The sequence below is a fragment of the Oncorhynchus masou genome, chromosome 14 (genome assembly GCF_036934945.1).
Source record: "Oncorhynchus masou masou isolate Uvic2021 chromosome 14, UVic_Omas_1.1, whole genome shotgun sequence".
Lineage (NCBI taxonomy): Eukaryota > Metazoa > Chordata > Actinopteri > Salmoniformes > Salmonidae > Oncorhynchus > Oncorhynchus masou.
The window spans coordinates 23,095,371-23,121,252 of record NC_088225.1 but is presented as its reverse complement, the minus strand read 5'-3'; the positions used below and the strand labels follow the sequence as shown (position 1 = coordinate 23,121,252).

Below are 25,882 nucleotides of genomic sequence, written 5' to 3'. Positions count from 1 at the left end.
GTGAATGCAGAACGGATTCGGCCACAAAATAGGTGAAGTGAACTGACAAAAGAGTTTCTCATTCAAAGGAAAGCGCAGTGTGAAAACAAAGAGAACTGAGATATTTAGCTTCTTTTTTTACCCCAGAGTTCACTTTAAAGAGGACTGAAATCAGTTATTTTAAAAAGGACTGACTATATGTGAAAACACCATTATAATGTAGGGTTAAAATTGATGCAATAGAGGATCGCTGCCAAAGGAAATTTTGGCGGGTCATAGTAGGCGGGTCATAGACAGATAAGAGCTTTTAAGAAATGTGTCCATACCCCTTCGGGGCTCATTTCACTCCGCTTTGCGGATCATAGACAAGTTGGATGTGTGAGAAATAGTTAGGTCTACACACACATCGAATCTAGTTTCTGCCATGTTGCTTTCACCTATTCAGCCTAATCATTTCGGTGAAAGGGAGTGAGCGAGGAGACAAGGGAGGAAGCCTCGTTTTGGAATGAAATATAGCCAGTGTGCGGCGAAAAGCTCCCAAACTTCTGCGCACGTAAACGTCGCAAACATTTATTCAATGTACAATAGAATGCTGGCGAAAGACGGAAGTTCCGTTATTTTGAAGTCTTTCTTGACGACGAGGTAATAGCTCTTATTTTTCGAACCACTTATTTTTCAACATAACTTACAGTTTGCGGAAATCATATTGATCACTAGGCCTATCAGTATAACGTTTTTAGACTTGAAATGATACAATACTTTGAATGTTCACTCTCATCTCTATACTTATGGCTATGGTAAGATAATTTGCATCATAACATGACAACAATGGTTAATAGAAACCAGATGCTTTAATCATCCTGTACTTTTGGCTTAAAAACATGTATGTAGGCCACACAATACACAGAGTTCAGATATGTCAGTGGCGAAGACAGTGACAGATATGTAACCAATGATGTATATAAACCCTGGATTGCTGATTGTTACGTATTGGCCACTAAGTGAAGCCACTCAATTGTAGGAACATCAATCTATAGGAATGAATGAAATTCTACAGTATTTCCATTAAATGTTTCAAGGACGAAATTACATGTATTTGTGTAATTTTTGTTGTTGTAGTGGGTCAGTAACATTAGTAATCTAAAAATTGTACTTTTAAGGAAAACATTTGTATATATTTCAAATGTTTATGTTAAGCACACATAATATAATTTTAAAGTATGTATTATTTTACTAGGCAAGTCAGTTAACAACAAATTCTTATTTTCAATGATGGCCTACCGGGGAACAGTGGGTTAACTGCCTTGTTTAGGGGCAGAACAACAGATTGTTCCCTTGTCAGCTAAGGAGTCTATAATAGAATACATGTGGCAAAAACGAATGTTGACATTAATACATACATTTTTATGGCTTCCAAAGTATTTTTTACAACAGTAAGGGAGGGAGTGCCAAGCTGGAGGCACATTGGCTTCAACACATCGCCCCCTAGCAGTCATCTAGTGTATATATAAATCATTGGCTGTAACACTGAAAAGGTTTGCACGTTACTGTGTGAACAACAACTATCACCAAAGATCAGTCTTGTTTTACTCCAATGTTTGTAAACAATGTAAATGTAAACAAACCCTGTCTAGCCTCAAAGCATGGTTAAAACTGTAATGTTGATATCATGCATGGTCAGTCCTTGCATCCATAGCCCTGTCTATGAATTTGAGAGTGGTTACATTTCTCCAGGCCCATTCTTCATCTTTTTACCAAAACAGAGGCTGTTGACCACTTTGTTATTATTTCAATTAAGGACTAAAGGCCCAGTGCAGTTATGCTCCTGTGTTTTATTAAATATATTTCCACACTATGAGGTTGGAATAATACTGTGAAATTGGGAAAATTATGATAATGCCATTTTAGTGTAGGAGCTGTTTGAAAAGGCCACCTGACATTTCAGTCTGTTTTGGTGGGATGGAGATTTAGCCTGCCTGGTGACATCACATGGTGTTAAATAAGTTAATAGACCAATAAGACAGAGAGTTTCAAACCTCTCTGCCAATAACAGCTAGTTTTCAGTTTTCCATTCCCTACTCAGATCACTCCCAGACAGTCCTAGCAAAATTCTTGCTTTGTAAATCACTCTTTGCTAAGAAGCTATGCTGCTTTTGTTGATCACATTTTAATTGAAAACAATCATAATGAGGTACTTTTTATTTGTTACCCAGAAATTATTTGATTTTGATATTAAATCTGGCTGCATTGGACCTTTAAGGTTGTGTGTGTGTGTGTGTGTGTGTGTGTGTGTGTGTGTGTGTGTGTGTGTGTGTGTGTGTGTGTGTGTGTGTGTGTGTGTGTGTGTGTGTAAAAGTGTTGTCTGTGCGTGTGTGTCTGCATCTGTGTGTGTGAGAATTCTGAAACATTCATACACCTGCCATTCACCACTCATTTGGTGTGTGCGTGTTTTCCATAGGTGCTGATGGCATAGTGGTGTGAGTAATGGCATGGCCCAGAGTCCCATGCCTCCTGCTGCTCCTGCTGCTCCTACTACACACCTGCTTACCTCAACCAGGTGAGTCCTTCACACTGGACTGATCCCAGATCTTTTTCCTGGTAAAGTCATGTGACCAGGAAATTCTCCTTGTGACTATTTATAATCTCTATTTGACACACCCTCAGATCCACCATTCACTGATCAGCTCTGGGGTTTCTTCAAATAATTCAGATGGACTAAACCATAATGCTGATCTATATGTTTGATCTGATTGTCTGTCTATGTTATTAGTTCATTCTTATTATTAAACACTGGACCGTATCTTTTATACTGTTTTTCACACTGTGTATTCATGTACTGTATTCTTCACATACAGTGCCTTGCGAAAGTATTCGGCCCCCTTGAACTTTGCGACCTTTTGCCACATTTCAGGCTTCAAATATAAAGATATAAAACTGTATTGGAACGACATTTATTGGATATTTCAAACTTTTTTAACAAATCAAAAACTGAAAAATTGGGCGTGCAAAATTATTCAGCCCCCTTAAGTTAATACTTTGTAGCGCCACCTTTTGCTGCGATTACAGCTGTAAGTCGTTTGGGGTATGTCTCTATCAGTTTTGCACATCGAGAGACTGAATTTTTTTCCCATTCCTCCTTGCAAAACAGCTCGAGCTCAGTGAGGTTGGATGGAGAGCATTTGTGAACAGCAGTTTTCAGTTCTTTCCACAGATTCTCGATTGGATTCAGGTCTGGACTTTGACTTGGCCATTCTAACACCTGGATATGTTTATTTTTGAACCATTCCATTGTAGATTTTGCTTTATGTTTTGGATCATTGTCTTGTTGGAAGACAAATCTCCGTCCCAGTCTCATGTCTTTTGCAGACTCCATCAGGTTTTCTTCCAGAATGGTCCTGTATTTGGCTCCATCCATCTTCCCATCAATTTTAACCATATTCCCTGTCCCTGCTGAAGAAAAGCAGGCCCAAACCATGATGCTGCCACCACCATGTTTGACAGTGGGGATGGTGTGTTGTGGTTGATGAGCTGTGTTGCTTTTACGCCAAACATAACGTTTTGCATTGTTGCCAAAAAGTTCAATTTTAGTTTCATCTGACCAGAGCACCTTCTTCCACATGTTTGGTGTGTCTCCCAGGTGGCATGTGGCAAACCTTAAATGACACTTTTTATGGATATTTTATCTCCCTGACCAAGGCCCTTCTCCCCTGATTGCTCAGTTTGGCCGGGCTGCCAGCTCTAGGAAGTGTCTTGGTGGTTCCAAAATACTTCCATTTAAGAATGATGGAGTCCACTGTGTTCTTGGGGACCTTCAATGCTGCAGAAATGTGTTGGTACCCTTCCCCAGATCTGTGCTTCGACACAATCGGAGCTCTAAGGACAATTCCTTAACCTCATTGTCAGGACCCGGTTACGAACCTGGGTCTCCGGAGTGAGAAACAGTCACTTAACCAACTGAGCCACGAATAGTCAGCAGAACCCAGAAGATGAGGCAGACACAGCAGTACTTAAGACGGTGTATTTAATAAAGTAAAAAGGAGAAGTCCTTCAATACAAAAATGGCAAATCCAAAAGGTGGTAGGAATAGCACAAAAAAGCCTCAAGAGATACTCAAAAACAAAAACAGAATTCCACAAGCGCATCCACCGGAATCGACAAGAATACACAGAACACTAGGGCTGGGTGCTAACATACAAACACAGAGCACAGAACTGAGGGAAACTAAGGGTTTAAATACAATCAGGGGAAACGAGGCACAGGTGCAAATAATAATGGGGAACAAACATAAGGTCAAAAAGCACAATGGGGGCATCTAGTGACCAAAACCCGGAACAACCCTGGCCAAATCCTGACACTCATGGCTTGGTTTTTGCTCTGACATGCAATGTAACACAAGCATTTCTCTGCACCCGCTATAACATCTGCTAGATTTTATGCATCTCCATTTCCTTAATTTTATTCAACACAACCTTCCATAGAGATCATATCAGTATCATTCTTAATTAATGCGTAGGGGACCAAGAGGTAAATGGTTCCTAATCACCACCCTGTTAGTCATATCACATATGCTATGGACCTTGTGTTGTGTTCATTATAGTAGGCAATGGTAAACATTTTGAAATGGAAAACGCTTTTGAGTGTTTCTTATTGGACAAGTCCAGGTAGTTCCTCCCTGTTTCAGACGTTTTTCGTCTGTTTGCTGCCTAATGAACACAACCCTTGGTGTGTCGTTATGATTTTATGTTTCATACTGATACTAGAAGAGGAGAGGAACTCTGAGAGAGGAAGGGTGTCACCACCTCGCAAGATCTCTGTCTTGTTATCATTTCCTGTTTGGGCTTCATGTTCCTTGAAACGCTCTCATTGTGTGCTTGTGGTTTCAACATTGTGTGTGTGTGTGAGGGGGGGTCTAGGGTAAAGAGGATGCCAATAACAACAGAAGGAACACTAAACTGGCACAGTTCCTTTAAAGGTGAATGTCATCTGGATTTTATTTCTCTCTTTCTCTCTCAATATCTGTTTATGTGAAACCGCCACGCATGTCTCCAACTCAATCATCAAGTTTGCAGACAACACAACAGTGGTAGGCCTGACTACCAACAACGACGAGACAGCCTACAGGGAGGAGGTGAGGGCCCTGGTGGAGTGGTGCCAGGAAAATAACCTCTCCCTCAACGTCAACAAAACGAAGAATAGAGGAGAGAGCACGCCCCCATCCACATTGACAGGGCTGCAGTGGAGAGGATCAAAAGCTTCAAGTTCCCCAGCGTGCAAATCATTTAGGACCTGAAATGGTCAACAACGCCTCTTCAACCTCAGGAGGCTGAAGAAATTCAGCTTGGCCCCTAAGACCCTCACAAACTTCTGCAGATGCACCACCTAAGTGTTCTGTATCACCGTATTTACCCACTTTATATTTATATACTGTATTCTAGTCATGTCTCATCCTATATAACTATTCCTTCCAGTTCTCTGCTGACAATGACTGGAATGAATTGCAAAAATCACTGAATGGCATATATCTCCCTCACTAACTTTAAGCAGTAGCTGTCAGAGCAGCTCACAGATCACTGCACCTGTACATAGCCCATCTGTAAATAGCCCATCCTACCTAACTACCTCATCCCCATACTGTTATTTATTTTTTTGCTCCGTTGCACCCCAGTATCTCTACTTGCACATTCATATTCTGCACATCTATCACTCCAGTGTTTAATTGCTAAATTGTAATTATTTTGCCACTATGGCCTATTTATTGCCTTACCTCCCTTATCTTACCTTATTTGCACACACTGTGTATAGACTTTTTTCTCTATTGTGTTATTGACTGTATGTTTGTTTATTCCATGTGTAACTCTGTGTTGTTGTTTGTGTCGCACTGCTTTGTTTTATCTTGGCCAGGTCGCAGTTGTAAATGAGAACTTGTTCTCAACTGGCCGACCTGGTTAAATAAAGGTGAAATAAAAAAAAATACAAAACTACTGCTGTACAGACCTTTTCTATTTACATACTGTACATACTGTCTATTCACACCATCATATTCATATATATATTATTTATACTCCGGACTCTGACATTGCTCGTTCTGATATGTCTCAATTTTTTAGCTTTTGGATTATGTGTGTATTATTATTGTACTGCTAGATATTGTTGCATTGTTGGAGATAGAAACTTAATAATTTTGCTGCATCTGTGATAACATCTGCAAAACTGTGTACATGACAAATAAACTTTGATTGGATTTGTCTCTTTTTGCCTGTCTCTTTTTCTCTATCACTTGAAATTCACTTCTACCTCCCTCCTCATTGTCTCCCTCACTCTCTGCAGGCCCTCCATCTCCTCCCTCCGCTCCCCAGTGTCACATCCCCTATACGGAGGGACAACAAGCAGATATCCACTGTTTCTGGGATCCAGGACAGAACCCACAGATCCCCACCTCCTACAGCCTGCACTGGAATTCTACAGAGGGGTAAAGACATGTCTACTATAGCCTGTATACATCCCATCTTAATACAGTATATACAGGACATCTATAATCATATTCACAAATGACCCAGACATAGGCTATCATAACTATCATATACTGTTCCGACACAGATGCAAGAATAGCTGTTTATTCGCTGTGTTCGGAAACCTGCGGTGACTCGTGGTGTTTAGAAACCGATGGGTTAATGCTGCGTTTGTAACCAAGCAGGAAGTGGGAATTTACCACCAAAATGTTAGATAGAGGACTCAATATGGATAAAACCCATTTGGCATGGACATTGTCATCAAAGGATTCACCATTTTAAAGTAGTCAACTGGGTGGGACTTCCTATGGGTGAAGGAAGGATCACATGATTCCATCCAGGTCATCAGGAGGGATCAGCCAATGAATTATACTCATGAGTAAACATTCCTTAACTGTAGGTTGTAGTAAATCACCATCCTTGGCTTTATACCTGTTGAAACAACACACTCTAGATGGCAGTATGCACCCTTTCAGTTTGTTTGCCAACTCATAGAAGTAGTAGAAGAAGAAAATGGACTTATTCAAAATGGAGATGGCTCAATGGTTCTGCCCGTGCCAGGGCCGGGCTTATGTGCCTTACCGTACATCCTTGTCAGTCCAAATAAAATATTGAAATAGTGATCATTTATTTGACAGAGAGGCCACGGACAGAAAGACGTATCAATCTCAGATAAAGCATTCAAGCAAGCGAATACAGAGAATGATAGAGATATGATCTTAATATATGTCCCATTATGGCATCTGTGAGCGCTCGACCCGGTACTGGTACCCTGTGTATATAGCCAAGTTGTTACTCATTTTGTATTTATTATTACTGTTATTATCACGTGTCATTACTTTTCTAAGCCCTCATTGGTAATGTCCATGCCAAAAACGGGTTTAATGCATCAAGATTCCTATATCTAACCCTATGGTGGTAAAATCCCACTTTCCACTTGGTTACAAATGCAGCATAAGAGGCAGACTCTTATGCTGCGTTCGTAACCAAGTGGGAAGTGGGAATTTTGCTTTATTTTCTGCGGTGGTGGGGTAATGTGCATTCACAATGCTAAGCTGCAACTAGGGCTGGCATAATTACATAATTATAACCGTGTAATCGACAGTTAACTGTCATAACCATGTTGTGGAAGAAACAACTGACTGAAGATGGGACGGCTGGGCATTCTTGTGGTTGAGTCCATTTCTGCAGTAACATGGCCTCTTAACAACATCATGAAACTTCATTGTTCTTTGCTGAAACAAGCAAGGTGTTGTAGCAAACAAGTCTTCGGTTGCCTTGGCAAAACCTTTCTCCCTGCAGCAGCAGCACACACAGAAATACTGTAGAATGAATTAAACAGGCTTGGAACCACTAACCCTGGCAATTTGACTGGGAAACTCATGGGTTCTCTCGCAATGGCTGCCTTCTGTTGTGATGCAATAATGCAATCATTTCCATGGTAATGTAACATTTTTATTCTAATGATTTTAACTGATGTGGCTCATACATTGGAATGCCAGTTGAGTTTAATCAACAAATCACAGCACATACTGATGGGTACGCGTCCTGCTTTGCTCCTAGGTTGAAGATGGGAAGGATAACGTCACAATAATACGAGTTGTACCGCTCTGAATCAACCATGGGACCAACTCAAGCAGTGTAGCTTAGGTGCCTAGGCAGAAGGCAACCGGTCTGAAGCATATCATAATGCTAGTGAAAAAATAAGCACTTTATGCTAATGAAAGAAAAAAATACTACAACCATCTAGCCAACATATAGGTTGAAGAGTAAGGTTAAGACAGTGTTATAATTTACCATAACTCTTTGCAATTCATGGAACCAGTGTGTAACGGTTTTCTTCCGTTGAAGGAGAGGAGGACCAAAATGCAGCGTGGTTAGTGTTCAACATGTTTAATAAGGACAATAAACGTGAACACTACAAAATACAAAACAACAAATGTGAAAAAAAATCGCAACAAATGTGGGAAAAAATCACAACAAATGTGGGAAAAAATCGCAACAGTCCTATCTAGTGCATAAACACAAAGACAGAAGACAACCACCCACAAAACCCAACATAAAACAGGCTACCTAAATATGGTTCCCAATCAGAAGCAATGACTAACACCTGCCTCTGATTGAGAACCATATCAGGCCAAACATAGAAATAGACAAACTAGACATACAACATAGAATGCCCACTCAGCTCACGTCCTGACCAACACGAAAACCAAGAAAACACAAAATTACTATGGTCAGAACGTGACACAGTGTTGCTAGTTAGCAATGGTGCTGATCCCATGAATTTTTCTTTTCAAATGCTTCTGCATGGAATTATTACGATGCCTTAATCTTTGTATTTTCTTACCTAGACTAGCAGTCTAGGTTAAAAATAAAATACAAGCACCGAGTTTCTAAACCCAGACCTACAATATCGTAAACTTCTGGGAACGCTTGAGAAACAAACCAAACAGACTAGGCGTGGGGTTTGAGAAGTCAATGAGAGACAAATTCTTCCTTTAGTTGTTAATTTTATTGAAATTGAAAGGCACAACATAGAGCCAATCTCTTAAAGATGCACTATGTTTGCTAAAATTCTAATAGCTCGCCTAATTTAAGTTTTTGACAAAACAAGCAATTATAGTGTGGAGAATTATTGTACCATCTAATATCTTTTCCACAACCAACAATATGGTATTTTCAGCTGTTTGAAGCTTGTGTACAAAACCGAAAGTAAAAGACTCAAAAATTAAACTTAAGACTGGGAAGCATAGAAATAGCGCACATAGAACATATGTACTTTTTCTTAAACTTCCTTTAGATGAGAATGACAGATCTATAACACTGAATTCTATGTCAATTTGATCCGGTTGCCAAAAAATTACATATTGTAGCTTTAAGTAGTTGAACTTGTTATTACGCAAACCTCGTGAAGGTGGCAAACTGACACGTTTTAATTTCAGTCAAAAACAACTTCATATTGAAGGAGTGCCTTTGATTTGATGGCTTGCACATGCGCAGTTTGACGCAAGACGACCGTGTTTAAAAATAAATATATAGATTTTTTAATTGTTTTATTAACAAATATCAACAAACAAAAGAGGGATGCAAACTATACATGCAAACTATTTACATTTCCAGGAATCCTAAACAAACAAATTGTCACATTCGTTGAATGGAGGAGACCAAGGCGCAGCGTAATTTGAATACATCTTCTTTAATGAAGACGAAGAACACTTAAACAAACTTACAAAACAACAAAACGAACGTGAAGCTATATATGATAAGTGCAGACACAGGCAACTAACACATAGACATACAAAACCCCTAGACAGGAACAAAAACCGGATCCGGACTGGAGGGAGATCCGGACGCTCTGGACTGGGTACTGTTGCCGGGTGCTCTGGACTGGGTACTGTTGCCGGACGCTCTGGACTGGGTACTGTTGCCGGACGCTCTGGACTGGGTACTGTTGCCGGACGCTCTGGACTGGGTACTGTAGCCGGACGCTCTGGACTGGGTACTGTTGCCGGGTGCTCTGGACTGGGTACTGTTGCCGGACGCTCTGGACTGGGTACTGTTGCCGGACGCTCTGGACTGGGTACTGTTGCCGGACGCTCTGGACTGGGTACTGTTGCCGGACTCTGGACTGGGTACTGTTGCCGGACGCTCTGGACTGGGTACTGTTGCCGGGTGCTCTGGACTGGGTACTGTTGCCGGGTGCTCTGGACTGGGTACTGTTGCCGGACGCTCTGGACTGGGTACTGTTGCCGGACGCTCTGGACTGGGTACTGTTGCCGGACGCTCTGGACTGGGTACTGTTGCCGGACGCTCTGGACTGGGTACTGTTGCCGGACGCTCTGGACTGGGTACTGTTGCCGGACGCTCTGGACTGGGTACTGTTGCCGGACGCTCTGGACTGGGTACTGTAGCCGGACGCTCTGGACTGGGTACTGTTGCCGAACGCTCTGGACTGGGTACTGTAGCCGGGTGCTCTGGACTGGGTACTGTTGCCGAACGCTCTGGACTGGCGAGGCGCACTGTAGGCCTGGTGCATGGTGCCGGCACTGGTGGTAGTGGGCTGGGGACACGCACCTCATAGCGAGTGCGGGGAGGAGGAACAGGTCGTTCTGGACTGCCGAGGCGCACTATTGGCCTGGTGCGTGGTGCCGGCACTGGTGGTACCAGGCTGGGGACACGCACCTCAGGGCGAGTGCGAGGAGCAGGAACAGGGAGTACTGGACCCTGGAGGCGCACTGGTGGTCTGGTGCATGGTGCCGGCACTGGTGATACCGGGCTGGAGACACGCACCTCAGGGCAAGTGCGGGGAGGAGGAACAGGGCGTACAGGGCTCTGGAGACGGACAGGAAGCCTGGTGCGTGGAGGTATACTGGAGACCAGGAGCGCTGAGCCGGCACCCTCCTTCCTGGCTGGATGCCCATTCTAGCCCGGCAAATGCGAGGAGCTGGAATAGAGCGCACCGGGCTAGAAATGCGCACTGGAGACTTAGGTCTCCGACCTGACTCAGCCAATCTCCTCGTGTCCCCCCCAAAAAAAATCCCAAAACCCCTAGACAGGAACAAAAACACATACATCACCCATGTCACACCCTGACCTAACCAAAATAATAAAGAAAACAAAGAATACTAAGGTCAGGGCGTGACACAAATCATATTCATTAATAATACAACAAGTTTTATTTGCCTTTTTGTTTTTCCTTTTAGTTAAAGTAGTGCCATATTGTTTAAATTCATTTATAAAGTGAAAAATGTTTGGTTTTGAATTAGACCATTTGCATTTGTGAATATGAAATTTACCTACTATTATTAGCAGTTGAATTAAATATACTACATCTTTATCTATGTCAGAATTTCTGAAATAAATCAAGGTATCTAAACCATTAAATAGTACAACCTTTCCTATTTTTTTTTGTAACAAAATTCTGTATGTCAATCCCAAAAAATTCTACTATAAATACAGGCAAAAAACAAATGCAAAATGGTCTCTTTCTCCATTCCACAGAAATCACAGTTAAAGTCAATATTTAGCTTGAATCTTTCCAAAACATGTTTCACAGGATAAATTCTATATAACATTTTAAATTAAACTTTCTTTACTTTGTTACTGATACAATATCTGTTAGCAATTTTCCATGCTTTCCCCTGATGTATATCACCATAGATATTTGACCAAAAGAATCTTGCTGGGGGAATTGTAGTATCACAAACAATATTCCTAATCTGTTTATTACTACATTTATCTTTGATGTTAATATTGCCAATGCATATATTTTCATGTAAATCTATGTTACATCAACCAGAGGAATTTCAAAGAGATACAACCCTCCTTGGAATCACATCAAAAACAATTGCATGTTCTTTTGGGGTTATTGGAATTTTAAACTTATCAAGAAAATCCCCATATGAGAGTAGATATTCCTCCTCATTCAGTAACTGACCAACCAAAATCATTTTATTCTCAAACCAGTTACGAAAAAATAGACATATTTTTAAATCGTATAACTTTGTTGTTCCATATAAAGTATGTGTTTGTGTTTATGTGCTAACATCCAAGCTAAAATTGCCTGCTCATGGAATTTGGCCAACTTTACTGGGATTTTATCAACATCAAAATTACATCGAAGCAAAAAATTCTAAACCACCAACAGAGTCAAATAAATACTTAGGGAAGACATTCCAAATACTGTTCTGGTTCTAAACATACTTCAGGATCCAATTTATTTTAAAATTATTATTTAGAGTATTGAAATCTAAAACCTCAAGACCTCCTTGTTCTTGGGTATTAGTGAGAATATATTTTCGTAGATAGTGAGGCTTGTTCCTCCCAAAAAAATTATAAAGAATCTTATCTAAGTCCTTTACAATTTTAGGGGGTAAGTCAAGTGATAACGAGACATAAACCGATCTGGATAACCCTTCAGCTTTGGACAATAAAACCTGGGACGGTGTGTCACAGCATCATCGTACTGAGCTTGTTGTCATTGCAGGCAATCTCAACGCTGTGCGTTACAGGGAATACATCCTCCTCCCTCATGTGGTACCCTTCCTGCAGGCTCATCCTGACATGACCCTCCAGCATGACAATGCCACCAGCCATACTGATCGTTCTGTGCATGATTTCCTGCAAGACAGGAATGTCAGTGTTCTGCCATGGCCAGCGAAGAGCCTGGGTCTCAATCCCATTGAGCACGCCTGGGACCTGTTGGATCGGAGGGTGAGGGCTCGGGCCATTCCCCCCAGAAATGTATGGGAACTTGCAGGTTCCTTGGTGGAAGAGTGGGGTAACATCTCACAGCAAGAACAGTCCATGAGGAGGAGATGCACTGCAGTACTTAATGCAGCTGGTGACCACACCAGATACTGACTGTTACTTTTGATTTTGACACCCTCTTTGTTCAGGGATACATATTCCATTTCTGTTAGTCACATGTCTGTGGAACTTGTTCAGTTTAAGTCTCAGTTGTTGAATCTTGTTATGTTCATACAAATTACACATGTTAAATTTGCTGAATATTTCGTAAATTTGCTCTGGCCATCTTCTCCGTTTTCAGAGCGCTCTCATCTCAGTGTGCCTAGAGTGCAGAATAACTGACCAATTTACGAACGCCCTACAGCATTGAATATTGTCGGTGTAATTAAGCGTGATTAAAGTGTTGCCAGCAGCACAGTTACAGTCACCAATGCTTTGGATAACGTGGAAAAAATGCTCAGTGAGGTGTTCTCTCATTTTTGTCTGGAAGTAGCTCGCAAGCTAGCTAATTAGCTTGGGTGCTTGACTGCCATTGTGAGGCCAGAAGGCTCGGATCACCAACTATTCCACCAGAGAGTCCAGTGTGTGCTCTGAATGCTCGGAGAGCGAAAAGCTCTGAATTTACGAACTGACAATCTGACAACTCTTTGAATTTACGAACGCCCAGGGAGCTCTCTCTGGCTCTCCAGAGTGAATTTACGAACACACCCCTAGCTTTACACTCACAATGTCCGCCAGTCCACCCATTATGTCATCATTGACTTGATGGGGACGCCCGTTTTATTCATTCCATTTCTATGGCAGCGCATGCAGCCAGGAGCAGCGGAGAGTAGAAAATGTGTGTCTTTTCAGTTGTTACGGTGACCTCAGTCATTTAACTGGCCAATAACCGTCATCCAAAATTCCATGACTGTCGCAGCCCTGTGGCATGCTCGGTGTGTTGGAGCTAGGTCTGTGTTGTAAGACTGTATGTCTGCACAGTGCTGTCAGACGTGGTGTTTGAGTGGTGTGTATTTATGTGTCCTGCAACTTCCTTTTCAGCATTAGCAGCGTGGTGGAAGGCACCAATGTGAGTGGTGTGATCCCTCGTGAACTTTACACCAGTTACAGTGACCTGACTGTGTTGGTCAAAGCTGCGAACCAGCATGGCTCTGCCACGTCTACAGTGGCTGCCTTCAACACTGGAGATATCAGTGAGTCAGTCAGGGATGACTCTTCTCTGTACATTCCCTATTTATTCAGAGGGACAGACATGACACTTTCAGTTTCTGTCTCTCTCCAGCTGTCTTACTGACTCTCTTTTGTGCTCTTTCTCTCCCCCCACCCTCTCTCTATCTCCCCCACCCTCTCTCTCCCCCACCCTCTCTATCTCCACCACCCTCTCTCTATCTCCACCACCCTCTCTCTATCTCCACCACCCTCTCTCTATCTCCCCCACCCTCTCTCTATCTCCCCCACCCTCTCTCTATCTCTCCTACCCTCTCTCTATCTCCCCCACCCTCTCTCTATCTCCACCACCCTCTCTCTATCTCCACCACCCTCTCTCTATCTCCACCACCCTCTCTCTCCATCTCCCACACCCTCTCTCTCCATCTCTCTATCTCCACCACCCTCCTCCCCCACCCTCTCTCTATCTCCACCACCCTCTCTCTATCTCCCCCACCCCCTCTCTCTATCTCCACCACCCTCTCTCTCTCCATCTCCTCCCACCACCCTCTCTCTATCTCCACCACCCCCCCCACTCTCTATCTCCATCTCCACCACCCTCTCTCTATCTCCACCACCCTCTCTCTATCTCCACCACCCTCTCTACCTCCACCACCCTCTCTCTCTCCACCACCCTCTCTCTCTCTATCTCCACCACCCTCTCTATCTCCATCTCCACCACCACCCTCTCTCTATCTCCACCACCCTCTCTCTATCTCCACCACCCTCTCTCTCCTATCTCCATCTCTCCCTCCCCCTCTCTCTCCACCACCCTCTCTCTATCTCCACCACCCTCTCTCTATCTCCCTCTCTCCTCCACCACCCTCTCTCTATCTCCCCCACCCTCTCTCTATCTCCACCACCCTCTCTCTATCTCCACCACCCTCTCTCTATCTCCACCACCCTCTCTCTATCTCCCACCACCCTCTCTCTATCTCCACCACCCTCTCTCTATCTCCACCACCCTCTCTCTATCTCCACCACCCTCTCTCTATCTCCCCCACCCTCTCTCTATCTCCACCACCCTCTCTCTATCTCCACCACCCTCTCTCTATCTCCACCACCCTCTCTCTATCTCCACCACCCTCTCTATCTCCACCACCACCCTCTCTCTATCTCCCCCACTCCACCACCCTCTCTCTATCTCCACCACCCTCTCTATCTCCACCACTCTCTCTATCTCCACCACCTCTCTATCTCCACCACCCTCTCTCTATCTCCACCACCCTCTCTCTATCTCCACCACCCTCTCTCTATCTCCCCCACCCTCTCTCTATCTCCTGCTCTCTCTCCTGCTCTTTTTCTTTCACTCTCCCACTCTGTCCTCTCTTCCCTATCCATTCCTCTACCAGAAAAGCCACCCACCCCTGAAATCACTCACCATTGCCCTCAGCCTCTGGAGATCTACTGGATTGTGCAGTGTGAGGATCAAGGCAGCTCTGACCAACTGTGTGAGGTCCAGTATCGCCCCCAGGACCAGCAGGGCTGGACTCAGGTGAGTGAGCTGAGCAGGGCTGGGGTTTTGTTCATTTCCCCAAGTGTGCACTTTTTCACTTCCATTCATGGATTTCAAGTAAAATGACCGGTATACAAAATATTTTGGAAACTCCCTCCCTCCCAAACCTACACCAATCCAATGCAGGGATTACTGTGCACTTCAGGACAGAAGACAGGGTATTTTGGGAGCGGTCAAAATGTACCCAATGATGTTTTTTCAATTTCAGTCGGGGAGGGTTTAGTATTTTTTTATTTAATACAGGGGAGGGTCATGTAATTTGTAATCGATTAAATATCATATTGAGAATGAGTTGCTTATTATATCTCGATGTGTACTCGATGCTGCCCCTCATCCATGATTCTCTGCTGGGCGCGCAATATCAAGTGCAACTAGTGTGGTCTCCATCAAATGATCCATAGCCTATGCTGTAGGCCTAGGCTATACGAAGAGCATGCTTGGAGAAGCACAGGGCAAAGTTATATTTCTAAGAAAATATACTATTTTTCCTGAGTTTATCTGCTGCTGGGATGGTGTATATAAAACTAGCCTACACTGCATTACTAGGCCTACTGATGTCCTGTTTGAGAGGGAGAGGGCAGGAGGACTGCTATACTGCTATAATTGATTCTAATAAAAACAATATGTTTCGTTGCCCATAATGAAGGTATTTATCAGAGTTATTGACCTCCCAATAAGCCATATTCAAGTAATTTACACAGATTAGTTGGGACCGATTAGGTTATGAAAATGTGAAAAAAATACTTTGAATTAAAAAATAAATTAACCAAAAATGTCTTATTAGGCTATGCAGTCATTCTACACTGCCTTTGAATTCACTTTTAGAACCACGAGTTTGGCCAGTCTTGTTGGTTTGAGGATCATGCGATGAGCTATCCATGGCTAGTTTGTTCATTTAGCCTAGCAGTGGTCTTCTATTCCCATGCCCTAATCACAGTCAACACACATCTATTTTGGAACAACAATATCATGGAATAAAATAGAATCTATTAAAAAATGATAGTTTACCAAATGAAGAAAAGTTACTCGTGCATATAGGAACAGCGGGGACTGTGAAGCAACACAAACATTGGCACAGACACATGCTCCCACACGATAACATACGCACTATACATACACATGGATTTAGTACTGTAAATGTGGTGGAGTAGGGCCTGAAGGCACAGTGTGTTTGAGATCTGTGAATGTATTGGAATGCCTTAATTTTGCTGGACCCCAGGAAGTTAGTATGCTTCCGCTATGGCAGCAGCTAATGGGATCCATAATCACTACAAATAGGCCGACCTGATGATATGTGGTTCAAACAATGCTGTGTTAAAAAATGAATGGCTTTTTCTGGACTTCATTGATGATCAGGTATTCCGGTTGTAACTGGTTCTGTTGCGTTCAATTTTTGCAGTTGATAGACAACTTTGGCTACTTTGCCATGTAATGCTTACAAAACTAAGAACAGTTTCTAAAACTGCATATCTAAGGCTCTGGTCTGACCTAGGAGTGAAGGTAAATTATAATCATGTTCCCTGCTATCCACTTTGTTGTAATTATTATTTTGGGTATAGGGGAGGGTCACTTGTTTATTTTTTCAAACATTCAGTCCCTTAGATGTAGGGAATGAAACATTGAAATACCATTGTCTCTCGATTATCTGTGGCAATTTCGTACTGGGAATGTTGTCCTTCTGAGTTAGGGATGGGTAACTTTTTGAGGCTCGAGGGCCGCATGCACAGATTCTTTTGACAATTTATTTGTCAAAATCTATTTGCGTGCAGAAAAGGCCAGCTATTTCAAAATAATAAGCTCCATTATAATTGTACTTTCTATCAGCTATTAAATGTGCAATGTAGCCTGGAGTTGCTTTTTAATCCAAAATAATCCCTCATCCTCCCCCATCCCTGCGGCCGCCTCTTGCCCATCCCTGTTCTTTTGTGTGTCATTCTTTCATGTCCTGCTCAGGAAGGGGACATCCTACGCAGCTTCCTACTCCTGACTCCACGGCCCTACACTGTCTATGAGTTCCAGGTGCGCTGTGCCTGTGAGGGCCCACAGGCCCTGATGAGTGACTGGAGCTCAGTCTACAAAGCATGGAGTTCTGAGTCAGGTCTGTCAGTGGGTGCTGATGGGTAATGTAATCCTGTGGTCTCCACAGCTTGAAAATATTTGTTCACTTATTCTGTGGTGATAGATGAATAAACTATTTCTCTCTCGTTCTCAGCACCTGTGAAAGCATTGGATGTGTGGAGTGACTGTGGAGTCACCTCTGAGCTTTCTCAATGTGCCCTTATGTGGAAGGTATGTTAACACAACATCCCATCATAATAGGTCATATATATATACACTGCTCAAAAAAATAAAGGGAACACTAAAATAATCCTGAATGAAATATTCTTATTAAATACTTTTTTCTTTACATAGTTGAATGTGCTGACAACAAAATCACACAAAAATTATCAATGGAAATCAAATTTATCAACCCATGGAGGTCTGGATTTGGAGTCACACTCAAAATTAAAGTGGGAAACTACACTACAGGCTGATTCAACTTTGATGTAATGTCCTTAAAACAAGTCAAAATGAGGCTCAGTAGTGTGTGTGGCCTCCACGTGCCTGTATGACCTCCCTACAACGCCTGGGCATGCTCCTGGTGAGGTGGCAGATGGTCTCCTGAGCGATCTCCTCCCAGACCTGGACTAAAGCATCCGCCAACTCCTGGACAGTCTGTGGTGCAACGTGGCGTTGGTGGATGGAGCGAGACATGATGTCCCAGATGTGCTCAATTGGATTCAGGTCTGGGGAATGGGCGGGCCAGTCCATAGCATCAATGCCTTCCTCTTGCAGGAACTGCTGACACACTCCAGCCACATGAGGTCTAGCATTGTCTTGCATTAGGAGGAACCGAGGGCCAACCGCACCAGCATATGGTCTCACAAGGGGTCTGAGGATCTCATCTCGGTACCTAATGGCAGTCAGGCTAACTCTGGCGAGCACATGGAGGGCTGTGCAGCCCCCCAAAGAAATGCCACCCCACACCATGACTGACCCACCGCCAAACTGGTCATGCTGGAGGATGTTGCAGGCAGCAGAACGTTCTCCACAGCGTCTCCAGACTCTGTCACGTCTGTCACATGTGCTCAGTGTGAACCTGCTTCCATCTGTGAAGAGCACAGGGTGCCAGTGGCGAATTTGCCAATCTTGCTGTTCTCTGGCAAATGCCAAACCACCTGCACGGTGTTGGGCTGTAAGCACAACCCCCACCTGTGGACATCGGGCCCTCATACCACCCTCATGGAGTCTGTTTCTGACCGTTTGAGCAGACACATGCACATTTGTGGCCTGCTGGAGGTCCTGTTGCAGGGCTCTGGTAGTGCTCCTCCTGCTCCTCCTTGCACAAAGGCAGAGGTAGTGGTCCTGCTGCTGGGTTGTTGCCCTCCTACGGCCTCCTCCACGTCTCCTGATGTACTGGCCTGTCTCCTGGTAGCGCTTCCATGCTCTGGACACTACGCTGACAGACACAGCAACCTTCTTGCCACAGCTCGCATTGATGTTCCATCCTGGATGAGCTGCAATACCTGAGCCACTTGTGTGGGTTGTAGACTCCATCTCATGCTACCACTAGAGTGAAAGCACCGCCAGCATTCAAAAGTGACCAAAACATCAGCCAGGAAGCATAGGAACTGAGAAGTGGTCTGTGGTCACCACCTGCAGAACCACTCCTTTATTGCCTATATTTTCCACCTGTTGTCTATTCTATTTGCACAACAGCATGTGAAATTTATTGTCAATCAGTGTTGCTTCCTAAGTGGACAGTTTGATTTCACAGAAGTGTGATTGACTTGGAGTTACATTGTGTTGTTTAAGTGTTCCCTTTATTTTTTTGAGCAGTGTATGTTCACACACTACCATTCAAAAGTTTGGTGTCACTTAGAAATGTCCTTGTTTGTAATCAATCCTGTGTGAAGCTGGTGTAGAGGAGTCAGGCGCAGGACAGCAGATATGAGTAATAAAACGTAATTTACTCAAAAAGTATTACAAATACAAAGCAATAATGCTGGCCAACAATAACGAACCGTATACAAGAAACAATCACGCACAAAAACCATGGGGAAAACAGAGGGTTAAATAATGAACATGTCATTTGGGAATTTGAACCAGGTGTGTAAAACAAAGACAAAACAAATGGAAAATGAAAAGTGGATCGGCGATGGCTAGAAGGCCGGTGACTTCGGCCACCGAACCCCGCCCGAACAAGGAGAGGGACCGACTTCGGTGGAAGTCGTGACATTGTTTTTGAAAGAAAAGCACCTTTTTTGTCCATTTTAAAATAACATCAAATTGATCAGAAATACAGTGTAGACATTGTTAATGTTGTGCATGACTATTGTAGCTGGAAACGGCTGATTTAAAAAATAAAAGGAATATCTACATAGGCGAACAGAGGCCCAATATCAGCAACCACCACTCCTGTGTTCCAATGGCACGTTGTTAGCTAATCCAAGTTTATCATTTTAAAAGGCTAATTTATCATTAGAAAACCCTTTTGAAATTATGTTAGCACAGCTGAAAAGTTTTCTGATTAAAGAAGCAATAAAACTGGCCTTCTTTAGACTAGTTGAGTATCTGGAGCATCAGCATTTGTTGGCTCAAAATGGCCAGAAACAAAGTACTTTCTTCTGAAACTCGTCAGTCTATTCTTGCTCTGAGAAATGAAGGCTATTCCATGCGAGAAATTGCCAAGAAACTGAAGATCAAGTACAACGTTGTGTACTACTCCTTTCACAGAACAGCGCAAACTGTCTCTGATGGTTGCTGATAATGGGCCTTTGTACACCTATGTAGATATTCCATTAAAAATCTGCCGTTTCCAGCTACAATAGTCATTTACAACATTAACAATGTCAACACTGTATTTCTGATCAATTTGATGTTATTTTAATCGACAAAAAAATCAGATTTTCTTTCAAAAACAAGGTAATTTCTAAGTGACCCCAAACTTTTGAACGGTAGTGTGTGTATATGTGTGTGTGTATATGTATATATATCTCTCTCTCAAACTGTACCATATAATCCGGTTAGACAAGTGATTCATGTTTCAAAAGATTATGCATTTTCTAATCATAAGAACTTATCCAGAGCGACTTACAGGAGCAATTAGGGTTAAGTGCCTTGCTCAAGGGCATATCAACAGACTTTTCACTGAATCGTCTCAGGGATTCAAACCAGCAACATTTCGGTTACTTGCCCAATGCTCTCAACCACTAGGCTACCTGCCTGCCAAAAACACCCCCTTCCCTATAGCCTGCTATAACTAATCCCCCTGTCTGGTATCTATCCTCAGGAGATGCCCACCTGGTTGGCTCAGGGGAAGGTGCTGGGGTACGTGGTAACATTATCATACAGTAACGGGACAGTGGCGGTTGTGAACGTGTCCATGTCAAAGCCTGGTGGCCTTTGTGTCTGTCAAGAGAAGAGATGCCGCTTCACACCCTCTCTGTGGGGTGTATCAGGGGTGGATGTGTCCGTCTACAATTCCCAGGGTGCCAGCAAACCTGCTCCCCTAGCTCTACCCACATCAGGTAAGGGAAACCACCATTACGTTTCCGGATGACACAACAGTGGCCTGATCACCGACAACAACGAGGTAGCCTATGAGGAGGAGGTTAGAGACCTGGCCGTGTGGTACCAGGACAACAACCTCTCCCTCAACGTGATCAAGACAAATTAGATGATTGTGGACTACAGGAAAAAGAGGACCTGAGCACGCCCCCATTCTCATCGACGGGGCTGCAGTGGAGCAGGTTGAGAGCTTCAAGTTCCTTGGTGTCCACATCACCAACAAACTAACATGGTCCAAGCCCACCAAGACAGTTGTGGAGAGGGAATGACAAAAACCTATTCCCCCTCAGGAGAAATGGTCCTCAGATCCTCAAAAGGTTCTACAGCTGCCCCATCGAGAGCATCCTGACTGGCTGCATCACTGCCTGGTATGGCATCTGCTCGGCCTCCGACAGCAAGGCACTACAGAGGGTAGTGCGTACGGCCCAGCTGCCTGCCATCCAGGACCTCTATTCCAGGCGGTGTCAGAGGGAGGCCCTAAAAATGGTCAAAGACTCCAACCACCCTAGTCATAGACTGTTTTCTCTGCTACCACACGGCAAGTGGTACCGGAGCACCAAGTCTCGGTCCAAGAGGCTTCTAAACAGCTTCTAACCCCAAGCCATAAGACTCCTGAACATCTAATCAGATGGCTTCACAGACTTTTCACATCACTCCCCCTCTCTTTTCTGCTGCTCTATGCATAGTCACTTTAATAACTACCTATATGTACATATTACCTCAATTACCTCGACGAACTTGTGCCCCCCACATTGACTCTGCACCAGTACTCCCTGTATATGGTCTCGCTATTGTTATTTTACTGCTGCTCTTTAATTATTTGTTACTTTTATTTCTTATTGTTCTTTTTTTAAACTGCATTGTTGGTTAGGGCTTGTCAGTAAGCATTTCACTGTAAGGTCTACACATGTTGTATTCGGCGCATGTGAGAAATACAATTTTATTTTATTTAAAAGGTGTGTGTGAGTGTGATAATAGTGTAGGTTTGTATGTTTCTCTTTCACTTAGGTCTACAGGTGCCAGAGCTATCCTTCACTGTGAACCAGGATATATTGAGCCTCAATGTATCCTGGTCCCTGCCACCCCAGCCCATTGAAAACATGCATGAGTATGTGGTGCAGTACAAGCAGGTGGGACTTCCTCCGACACAGGGCTTTGATTGGATTATAGTGCACCAAAATCATACGTCAGTCATTTTAAGAGGTTTGTGTGGCTTAAACTGATCTAAGATACCATTTCTTTCTGAACATATTTATTGATATTTTGTAACGTTTTAAAGTGGTTTCAAGATGACAGCATCGCTTTTGTCTCTGTCTCCACCTACAGGTGATTTTGAGAACCACACTGCCTACAATGTGTCATTGTTTGCAGTGTTCATCAACAGGAGCTGCCTGCTTGCGTCTGCAATCTCGTATTCTCTTCATGGACGTAAGTATATTAGAGCATGGAAATACAAGTCGTTATAATGTACTTGCCAGTATGTAATCAGTGCAATTAGTGCACATGACCGATTTTCAGTGGAAAACTTGAAATATCACATCTTTACCTTATGTTAATTTGTCCGGCCTTTTAACTCACTGTAAAATGTTTTATTTATTTGTTTATTTTTCTGCTACTTTTGACTATTCCTCTACCCATTTCACCTCCATTTCCTCCTCTCTCAATCACTCCTCAGTCCCACCCAAAGTGACTGAGTTCAAGGTTCAGCACATCTCTGACTCTCATGTGACTTTGTCCTGGCAACACATCTCCCTGACCCAGAGTAAGGGGCTCATACTGTGCTATCAGCTGGTATTAAACAACATGACAGGTAAACAACACAGAGACAGTGGAGGACCATCTGGGATAAATCTTTTGTTGCTACAATGCTATATTGTTAGAATAAAAGTGCAGTCTCCACTGCCCGTTGTGTACATTAGCATAAAATATAGCATTACATTGTAGTAGCTTAAATAGTATGAAATATTTTTGCCTGTTCCCAGATCTGTTTGTTCTGTCTTGCCAACTCCTATTGTCATTATTGGCTCCAGAGTGGCGCAGCGGTCTAAGACACTGCATCTCAGTGCAAGAGGCGTCCTTGGTTCGATTTCAGGCTGTATCACATCTGTCTGTGATTGGGAGTCCAATAGGCCGGCGCACAATTGGCCCAGCGTCGTCCGGGGTAGGCTGTCATTGTAAATAAGAATTTGTTCTTAACTGATTTGCCTAGTTAAATAAACACAGCACAAACAGATCTGGGACCAGACTGTCCACAGGCTACCGTGCTGCACACTCTCGTTCCCACACATCAGTGGCCTTCCAATCATTAAACCTTTCCTTCATCTGCAGTGTACAACGTGAGTAGGGACCAGAACAGCCTCCATCTGTTAGGACTTACATCTGGTCACCACCAGGTTTGGATCAGGGCTGAGACTAAGGCTGGACTGGGACCCAGTGAAACCATCAACTTCTCTACTGAGAACAGCCATGGTATTCTACCACTATGTCATGTAGTAATTTGATAATGATGACAAGAAGCGTATAGCTGTTATAGGTTCTCTAACAACCGTGATGAAATGTATTAAGTGTTTATGTACCTAACTGGTGACACTGAGGTCATGTATAACACTAATTATTATTTATTATTAAACAAACTAGAAATATTATTATAGGTTGTGTATAATACTGTATATAACATCACCTTTAAAACAGAAAGGGTCCTGAAGTTCCTTAGAAAATAATAACAGTGTAATATTGAATGCATGCTTTGTTTGAAATAGACCTTTGTGCTACAGTATGTGATTATGGACATGGATTGCGGTCTAATTGGTCATTTTGCCTTCTGACCTCCCCCATCTCTCTCCCTTTGTTGTCACAGGTTTCCTCAAATATCTGGTGCCAGGAATAATAGCAGGGATGTTGCTATTGATTATCATAATGTGAGAGACTGGATTCCCATACTTCAACCCAAATAGCCTGATTCTGATTATTTTCTCATTGTCTTGAACCATGGCCATGTTCATTAGGGCACACTGATGCAAAACATTTTAAAAGGCTTTGCAACGTTTCGTGCCGACAACACATACAGGGTGTGGTGCTCTCTCATGTCTCCTTCCTCTCTCTCTCTGAAAGTTCACCCATGCCAAAAATAGGTTTACAAAAGGGGAAACACTTGAGGAAGTGGAAATGAGATCGGGCAGTTGAGTTGGGCTTTCAATTGTGCCCAACTCAAGTCATGATACTGTTGTGTATTTTCTGTAGTGTACAAATGAAGACTTGTGCGAAAGTACCTGACCCCAGCAACAGCAAACTGCTCCAACAGATGAAGTTGCAGGTGAGTGCAGGGCAGACCATCACTATGTGGCTGTGACTGACTAATCTAGTATCAGTGAGTCTGATATTAGTTAGTCTTATAGTATTCTAGTTAGTGTGGACAGAGCCCCAGGCAGAGGCCCAGAGTTCATCATGTCTTCCTGCCTGGTTTTTCTTCAGCCATTCAGGTCAAGGGAACACACTACCTATAGATATGGATGGTATCTTATTTGTAGTGTTCCAGTAAGAACCTGTTGTAAAATAAAGAATGTGCGTACTACATTAACCTAAATGTTGATTATACCACATACAGTAGTAGGGGCTGTATTGGGCTAGTAATATACCATTCCCTTGAGTAATATTATCACCAGTCAGAGGCATAACATACAACCATAGAGGAATAAATGAATGTTTCTGTCTCCCTGCCTGTCTTTGCTCCAGTTTAACAGCTCCTTGACGGCGATCTTCTCTCCTCTGGAGTCTAACCCAAGGATCTCTGAGCTGGAGGTGGTGGAAAACCCTTTCTGGGATGCCAATGCCTGTCCTAGGCAAAGGTCCAGCCCTGATGAACAGACAGAGGGGGTGGTGGGAGAGGAGCACACCCACATACGGACTGATGAAGAGGCGGAAAAGGAGGAGGATGCTGACGAGGGTTACAGTAGAATTATTGATACTGACGAGGAGGAGAGGGATGGGGGAGAGTCCGGGAGCTTGTTGGAGGACGATCAGATTGTTTCGGACTATGAGAAGCATTTCATGCCTGTGGTTGTATGACCCTACTGTCTGTCTGGTGTGGTGCTACGATCAACTCTTTTGGTGTGTGTATGTTCTCCTCATTGCAACGACAAGACAGCCATTGTTCAGTTGGAACCCCAAGGGCCAAACAGGTCAATTGTGGGCTATTGTGCTTGTTGATCTAGATGCAGATCACTGATTCATGGGAAAGGGTTGCCCTAAAAACAACACGAGTGTTGAAATACGCCACTCGTCTTGTTTTCAAGAAAAGGAAAAGGGATGTAGTCGACCGTTGTAGTCGACCGATGTAGTCGACCAGTGTTGTTTAGGAACAGTAAACCTTTTTTTACAGCAAATGTATACCTGTGTGAAAAACCACGTTGCCTACGGTGTACACTGTCATGACGTGGCCCTCTTTAGATATAGCAAGCACCAACTCTCTCACCACCTCTCTCTTCCCCCTACACCCAGGCTCTGTTATCTCAGGTTTATCTCAGACCCCCCCCCCCATGCAGTATAGAGAGAGGGTTCACAGTAGAACAAAGGAACTTCTTCTACCTCACAGAACTTGCGAACTGAACAATATCCATGTTTTGGAGAATGTGTAAATGGTCGGTGGAGAATCCAGCTACGACCGGTCCATTTTGTCTAATGTTTGTGACCTCATGAGAGACAATACAGCCACATTACCATAACTCTGTTTAAACAAGAGTCTGTGTTATGAGATTTGCATCTAATTATTGTATAAAATTAATGAGTAAAGATTAAACTATTTGTGAAATTA

General features: G+C 43.3%; 1 protein-coding gene across 2 annotated transcripts; it reads left to right on the top strand.

The window, feature by feature from the left end:
- Positions 1–313: 313 nt before the first annotated feature.
- il12rb2l (interleukin 12 receptor, beta 2a, like) lies at positions 314–25,882 on the top strand. 2 transcript variants are annotated; one of them, XM_064986917.1, is made up of 15 exons: positions 314–621; positions 2,438–2,536; positions 6,307–6,448; positions 13,782–13,933; positions 15,299–15,441; positions 17,416–17,560; positions 17,675–17,751; positions 20,795–21,032; positions 22,081–22,275; positions 22,399–22,500; positions 22,748–22,882; positions 23,401–23,541; positions 23,930–23,990; positions 24,313–24,385; positions 24,805–25,882. In XM_064986917.1, the coding sequence occupies exons 2-15, from the start codon at positions 2,464–2,466 to the stop codon at positions 25,135–25,137; spliced, it is 2,010 nt and encodes a 669-aa protein (XP_064842989.1). In that variant the 5' UTR covers positions 314–621; positions 2,438–2,463; the 3' UTR covers positions 25,138–25,882. The 2 variants fall into 2 exon arrangements, with proteins under 2 accessions (XP_064842989.1, XP_064842990.1); XM_064986918.1 differs by lacking the exon at positions 314–621 and adding an exon at positions 628–776.

Excerpts from the sequence above, each read along its gene's own strand:
- il12rb2l (XM_064986917.1), top strand. The coding sequence starts at position 2,464 with ATGGCATGGCCCAGAGTCCCATGCCTCCTGCTGCTCCTGCTGCTCCTA. Across the intron at positions 15,442-17,415 it reads ACCAGCAGGGCTGGACTCAG|GAAGGGGACATCCTACGCAG; the intron begins GTGAGTGAGCTG and ends TGTCCTGCTCAG. Across the intron at positions 24,386-24,804 it reads TCCAACAGATGAAGTTGCAG|TTTAACAGCTCCTTGACGGC; the intron begins GTGAGTGCAGGG and ends TCTTTGCTCCAG.